We start from the raw sequence: 7,780 nt of genomic DNA, 5'->3' as shown, positions 1-7,780 counted from the left end.
ATGCAGATGTCCGTTCATACTACACGACCGAAAGCGCGTGTTATGTGCGTGTTAAGCTGCTAATGCTCATCAGTAAATCAGTGGAAAATAAATAGAAATCATGATTCTGTCTGAGCTATTTAAAACGAACACGCACTAGTGTAAATGTAGTCTAACAGATGTGTAAACTGAAGACTATTTGAGCTTTATTAAAACTATTTTGCACTGATTTATTGTGTTGGTTACATTTTGTTCCTTTGTGCAGTGGCTCAGGAGATGAGTCTTTGAGTTTGTATAAACATCAACAAGCTGAAAAATAAAACCAAAGTTTTTTTTTTTAGATAATGTAATCTTGTTAAAATTGATTTCATAAAATTGGTATCGAAAAAAGTATCGTTCAGGAACCGGTATCGAAGTCAAGGTATCGGTATCTGAATCGATATTGAACATTTTTGAACGATACCCAGCCCTAGTTTTTACTATGTGTTTAACCAAATAAATGTAGCCTTGGTGAGCATAAGAGACTCGGAAACATTCAAAAATTCTTAGCAAACCCCACACTTTTAAATGGTAGTGTACACCACAAAGTAAATCTTTCAAATACTGTATGCCACTAACCTGGCAAACTGTTTCAAATCCAGTGAACAGTTTTCGTAGATAGAGAAACTGTTCCAGGATCAACATCCTACTTGTGAAATCAAAGGAAACGTGATCAAACTGTGGCCGTTTATGTAGACGTTATGGATGTGGCGTTAGGACTTGTTTTCCTTGACATTTCTGAAACCGTCTCATTGTCCCCAGTCAGAACCGTTAACCTGGTTGAGCATCGGGTTGTTTTGACCTTGCAGAGTCCTGGCTTCCCACTACAGCTCTTTGTGTGCTTTTGGTTATTGATTTGTTCATCCATTTCCTGCGAGGCTCAGCTCTAGCATATTCCCTGGGACTCTATCGAAGGCTACATTGGTACTTTTTTCTCAGAGCTGGCACTGAAAGATAACCTGAAATGAACTCCGCTACCTCGAACTCATTTGTTTTTAACGTCAGTCTTTCACCTTTTTTTCCCTGAAATCAAAACCTCAGCGCTACCCGTGGGTAATTTGTACCACAGATGTGACATCAAAGATCCCTACATATTTCAACTGGTGTCTGTCAGGGCTGCTGTTTATTCACCGAATGTTATATCGGCTCTATAGCTGGATGGATTAAAGAAGCGAATTTAAGCAGACATATTTGTGTCGTGTTCAGAATTAAGTCGAAGAGGTGCCATGGCCTCTAGATGAGTCTTTCTCTTTCCCCCATCCCTGTGTTTCTCTTTCCAGGTGTCGCACCTGTACGGATTAGCTCTCTTTGAAGATTACCTGTTTGCGACGTGCTCTGAACCCTCCAGAGAGAGCAAGGTGGACATATTTAGAATAAATCGGTTTAACAGCAGTGACACAAACACCGTTACCACTTTGGAAAGTGCCAGAGCCGTCCGAGTTTATCATAGACTGGCTCAACCTACAGGTAAACTTGTTGTCGGAGCATGACTAATATAATCAGCAATGGCTCAGATTAAAACTAGTGATGCCTGGTGTACATTTCAATGTTTTTGGGCTAAACTCTACTGAAATGATGGTTCAACAATTTAGAAATACGTTCTGCTCATGTTTCATGACTGAGGCCTAACATAGATGACACAAACCATTTTCATTTGGATTTTACTGCAATTTCTGCAATATCTCAGTTAATCTATACTATGGAAGCCTATTCCACTCATACAACAGTGAGGTAAAGTTAAAAATAAGAAATACAGTCACATTGTAAAAATACAAGTTGCAACTCTGAGGACTAATGTCAGAATTACCGTTTTTATTTGAGGTGGAAACAGGATTTCATGTTGATCTGCTATTTTAGGATTTGTACACAAATTCGACACTTCAAACAATTTGTTGAAGATATTTCTTCAGGACCCAGGATTTACACTGAACATCAAGTGGCAACCCAGGAAAATGCAAAGTTTTGATTGTATAGAAGTAGCTAAAATGCGCTTAAAGTCCTAAAATAAAGTAATTAATCCAGCTTACATTTCACAATTTTGTAATGGCATAAATAGCAGCATTTTGCCATTGTAAAACATTGGAGAAACACTACACTAAATTTTGTATAGATTATGTAGCAAATTGTGTAGCATTTAGCCGTATTGCGAAGTGACTAATGAATCTGTGTTAAAATATCGTAGCGTTTAATCGGACATATGATCTTTGACATCAGCCGAAATATGGAAAGTATTTCTCCTCCATCCACAAAAGTCTATGAGCCTATATGTTTTGCTTTTCTAACTATACTCAATTAGTTGCCTTTATTATTTAGCATTTAGCATTTTGTTATAGTCAGCCAACTTTTTAGTTTATATATATAGTCAGATGTATGATCTTTGACATCAACGAAAAACAAAAAAAACATGTTCTCTTCCATTTTTAAAGCCTTTATTATTTATCCTTTTGTTATGTAGCATGTAGCATTTTCCTTGCTGTACATGAAACACTGTTTTAATAATTTTATCATCCTAAAACATTGAAGAAGCACCAATGAATCTGTCAAAATATCCTAGAGTTTAGTCAAGATGTATGATCAACCAAAATATGAAAAGTATTTTCTCCTCCAATTTCAAAGTTTATAAGCCTATTTATTTTGCTTCCCTAATTATACACAACCAGTTGCCTTTTATTATTTAGCATTTTTGTTATGTAACATGTAGCTTTGTTTTGCCCTGCTGCATGTGAAACTCCGTTCTAATAATTTTATCATCCTAAAACATTGAAGAATTACAGGGCTAGATTTTGTATTAGCATTTAGCTGTGCTACAAAGTGACTAATGAAGTTGTGTCAGAATATTGCAAATAACATTTAGCATTTTGTTGTGTTGTTGTATGTAGCATTGTTTTTTTCCTGCTCTATGTGAAAAACCGTTCTAAATAATTCTCTATTTATCAGGTGTTTGCTGCGAAAAATTATAAACCATTTAGGGTGTGGTTGAAGTGATATTTTACGATGCTGGCTCCTTGATGCTGACTTTTCTCTCTCTCCAGTCAAGACTCACGCATGCAGCCCTGACCCACATGGACGAAAAGGTGGATGCTCGCATATCTGTCTCCTGAGCCACAACTACAAATCACGCGTGTGCCGCTGCCGGACCGGCCACGTCCTTGCCAGCGACGGGAAGTCGTGCAAAAGTGAGGGTCGCAAAAAAAAAATTCTCTCTTTTCTGTCTCTTCCTCCTGTAGCTCCCATGTGTCTGATTAGCTCTGGGAGACGGGTCTTTCATGTAAATGGTTTTAGGGGTATTCCCAATGGAAAAGGTGCTGCTATCTGAAACCATATATCAGATGGATGGCCCTCGTGGGTTTATCGAAATGGAAATTTATGGCCAAATTCATGGAGCCGCAAGATGCTGAAGAATGGACACGTTTCTGTGATTAATAGTCCACGTTCAGCACATTAGGGCGGAATACATGGGAAATTGATATGTTTTGTCTCTTGGCATCAGGATCATTGACTATCTAAGAATATGTGTGTGTGTGTGTGTGTGTGTGTGTTTGTGTGTGTGTAGGCCTACATCAGAAGATTTAAAAGGAGTTTTTCTCCAAGTTCAGATGGCGAACTACTTCAATAGTAAAACAAAAATTGCAAATCATCTAGCAGTTCAAATATATTGTCTAGTGGACGAATATTGCTTAAGTTATACCCTGTCTCATGAATATCAGTAACCTTCACATCATAAATTTGGCATAGGAAAACTCTGGAGATTTGCATTATTTTCTATATCAGTCAACCAATTGTACAGAAAAAATGCTGGGTCTGGAGTAAGCATGCCCAAAATGGTAATAATTCGTAGGACATTGTGAAATCGTATGAAGAACGTACAACCTAAACTTATAGAACCCTATAGATCTAAACCCTATGAAAGCCTGTTTCTGCCACGGATTAAACAAAAATAGTACTTGCGTCTTTTTACTTTTACTTTACTTTTACTTTTAGTCATTTAGCAAAACTGAAAACAGAAGGGGAACAAGTAGTAGGAAAGAGAATGATTCAGAAGCGATACTTATGTGCCTTGCCGGTGTCCCTGCTCGGTGGAGTCAAACGGTAGAGTCAATGTTCTTTACACTCTTCGGTCTTCACACGACCGCAGCCGCGGTAAACTAAGCTTCTTTTTAATTAGTTTAACAAAACTCAAATTGAATTCAGCTGGACACACTTTCCTGTTTATCCCAACAAATGGCCAAGCAAAGCGCACGACACTGACAAGGTACGCGATACAGTACCAGACCAAACGCCAAACGATTTTTATCTCTTCTCGCAGTACTGAGTTTATATCTCACAATTCAGACTTTGTTTCCCGCAATTCAAAATTTTCATCTTGCAATTCTGTTTTTTTTTTTGCCACAGAATTAAAAATAAAAAACGTAACTGCAAATTTTCTCACAATTCTGACTTTTCTTGCAGTTGTAAGTTATACCTCACAGTTCTGACTTTTTTCCTCAGAACTGCGAGAAAAAAAAAGTCTGAATTGTGAAATACAAAACTTGTAGTTAGATTTTTTATTTATTTTATTTATTTATTTATTTATTTTCTGTGGCGGAAACAGGCTTACTTGATCCTAAGCATGATTGCTACTTAAAGTTGTACCTTTTTGTATGAACCAGATATATCAATTTGTCACCATGTCTGAATTATTACGAGTTGTCGAGAGTGTGTTGGTGTGTCATCAGGTGACTTCCCACATTTATATCCATTGATATTATTCATAATTGTGATGTGTCATTCAGCTCGCAGTAATCATATATAATGATGTGCGTCAAATGGAGGCATAAATGGGCTGTTTTATAGTGGTTTTAAATGTGAGTTTTTTGTTTTTATCTCAAGTGTTACTCAATGTGAAGCTGTTTTTGAACTGAAGCCAGACTCATCATTCATTCGTTATGAATGAGTTGAAGTATCATGAATTCACAGAATTGTACAAGAACAGGACATGATTATTTAAAGCAGTTCACACAAAAATGAAATTCCTGTCTGTCTTACCCTCATGGAAGTCAATAACATTGCACGTCATTGATTCTCACATCTCATGACCAAACTTCATAAAATAAAACTTGAGAGCAATGGAATGGCATTTGCTCGAGAGTCAATAATGGCTCAAATTTCTCTCCGTTTCTCACACAAAGGAATCATTTGGCCTCAGAAATGAAGTTCAAAAACACATAACTTGTTGGGTTCCTTTATCCCTTCATCCTATAGTTTCTTCCTCTTGTCTCTCTGGATCTCACTGGATCTCTGACCTAATAATAATTACAATCATCCTTTTCTCCCCATTGCAGCCTGTAAGTAATGAATTTCGAAAACATTGTACTTCATATGTACGCATCCCTCTTTTTGCTGCCCCCACTTAGGGCCCTGTTTGTCCCCGGTTAACTCTATACACACACACACACACACACACACACAGATGCAATTACAAACACAATGTAACTGTTATGCACCAAAAGATGATTGATTCCATAGAACCGAATCAATGGAACTAATTCGGGTTTTAATTAAACTAATGTAATTAGCTTGAGCCTCTCGCTTTGGATGCATTTTTGTCAAAGGCTTTAATTTGCAGAACTGAATTGAAAACGGAGGCTAATTATGCCAATTAATTAAGCACTGACAGTACTGTGGCAGAAGGCTTATTACGTTTCGCCACTGTGTTTGTTTACTTTGGGTAATCGTGTCTTCGCAGAACCAAAGAATGAGCTGTTCCTGTTTTACGGGAAAGGACGACCCGGGGTTATCCGAGGTCTGGATATGAATATCAAGTCTGGAGATGAACATTTGATTCAAATCGAAGGGCTCGTGAGTCCCAGAGCGCTGGATTTCCATGCAGAGAGTAGCTACATCTACTTTGCCGACACCACAAGCTTCCTAATTGGACGGCAGAAGATTGACGGAACCGCTCGGGAAACGATCCTTAAGGACGGTATGTTCATCATGACTTCTTAGAGATTAATGTTGGCTTTAAGTCGTTGGTATAAGTCTGTTGAGCCGTACCGCAATTTAATTTCGTAAAAAGGTCTTAAATATTCTCTAACAAACTCATTTTCACTTTGGCTCGGTAATCATCTGTGCATCCATGCGGCGTGGTACGGTAGAATCAGGTCACCTGTACTTGAGCACTACTGTTCCCGTTGTTTTCCAAATGGGAAGTTATTTATCATACATTTAGTGCAATTCTATCATCGGGGAAGCTCGCTGGTCGATACGCATAATTTCACTGGGAAGAATTAGAGGAGGACAGTGATTAATTGAGCTGTCTTTGAAGTTATCATGCTAAAAGAACAACATTTTCTCAATTTCTTTCTGCTCTCTCTTTCTCCAGAGCTGGATAATGTTGAGGGTATTTCAGTAGACTGGATCGGTAATAACCTGTTCTGGACAAATGACGGTTATAGAAAGACCATCAGTGTGGCCGGGCTGGACCGGCCCTCACAGACCAGGAGAACGCTTTTAGAAGGCAATATGTCCCATCCCAGGGCCATTGTTGTGGATCCTCTAAATGGGTAAGCCCATAATACCTTTCCTGCTTACAGAAGCATTTAAAAGATTTCAGTCTGCTAAAGCCTTGGACGAAATCCAGCCATTTAAAGTGCATTGGGGCGGGATGTTTGCCCTTTTTCTCTTAGAGATTTCATCAAGAAATTTCAGCAACCCTGTGCTTCCTCTGGTTGCATTAACAAAAGCACTGTGGTGGTATTAGATGACAATACCATGGTACTACATATTATGGTGCTGTACTACCACAGTATTTACATACTTTGAACCAGGGCCGTGCACAGACATTTTGAGGGGCATTGGCCCAAACCAAAAAAACTAAGGGGGTGGGTGTTTGTTAAATGGCTGCCTCACTCTCCATATCTTCCTGTTCTGCCTCTGTCTCTTCCCTCTCTGTCTCATTGTATTGCCTTTCTTTCTCAATCTGAATATTTTCTGTCTCTGGCTCAGTTCCAAGACCTTCACTTTTACTTTGTTGTGTTGACTCTGGGGCAGTTTCATCTTAATATAGAGAATGAATAACAAACCTTTTACAATCATATTGTAAATACAATTGTTAGGCTTAGTGCTAATTCAATTTATGTTGTTGTAATGTAATTACTCGTTCATTCAAATAATTTAATGTCTATCTTTCTTTTTATCACGCTCTAGCATATCCCTTTGCTGTCAGCCAGGGGTGCGTTTCCCGTACAACTACGTAACTCGCTGATTAACCACCATAGTACGATGCATCGTTGTGGAAATGAACTAGCTAGTCACGACTGTTTCCCGAAACCATGGTACCTGTGTCGCAGATCCATCGTTTAAACCACGTTGGTTTGAGCTGTTGTTATGACGTTGTTCTTCTTCTTCTTCGATCTAATAGCCAACTGGTGCCATGAGCATATACCGCCACCTACAGTAATTTGGTTTTGACTCGAATTACGCTTTTGAAATGTCGTTACGTAGGAGTGGAGTAATAACGCAACATTCATTTGTTCCACAATAAATTATATACATATACACACGGAGTTAAAAATTTGCTATTTTCTGATCCCAATGTCTGTAATTTCACAATTTCATATAAATACCATTTCTTATTTAATATTGATACATAAGCACAATTGAAAAAGATGGGTTTTTAAAAAACTGTGATGTACTGTTGTGGACACCTGTTGCTTATTTTGCTCAATAATTTTTCCTATTTAAGTCCCCTTGTCATTCAGCCATGTGTTAATGAAAATGACAC

At 38.2% G+C, this 7,780-nt stretch overlaps 1 protein-coding gene across 1 annotated transcript in view; it reads left to right on the top strand.

Annotated features, from left to right (window-relative positions):
* The window catches only part of lrp1ba (low density lipoprotein receptor-related protein 1Ba), a 283,055-nt gene that overhangs the window by 86,665 nt on the left and 188,610 nt on the right, over nucleotides 1-7,780 (top strand). Inside the window, exons 9-12 of the mRNA XM_016574938.1 lie at nucleotides 1,299-1,485; nucleotides 3,051-3,194; nucleotides 5,744-5,980; nucleotides 6,380-6,560. Coding sequence (XP_016430424.1) covers nucleotides 1,299-1,485; nucleotides 3,051-3,194; nucleotides 5,744-5,980; nucleotides 6,380-6,560 — 749 coding nt within the window. The remainder of the gene's footprint in view (nucleotides 1-1,298; nucleotides 1,486-3,050; nucleotides 3,195-5,743; nucleotides 5,981-6,379; nucleotides 6,561-7,780) is intronic.

The sequence above is a fragment of the Sinocyclocheilus rhinocerous genome, unplaced genomic scaffold (genome assembly GCF_001515625.1).
Source record: "Sinocyclocheilus rhinocerous isolate Xijiao unplaced genomic scaffold, SAMN03320098_v1.1 scaffold2578, whole genome shotgun sequence".
Taxonomy (NCBI): domain Eukaryota; kingdom Metazoa; phylum Chordata; class Actinopteri; order Cypriniformes; family Cyprinidae; genus Sinocyclocheilus; species Sinocyclocheilus rhinocerous.
This window is presented reverse-complemented; position numbering and strand designations above follow the sequence as displayed.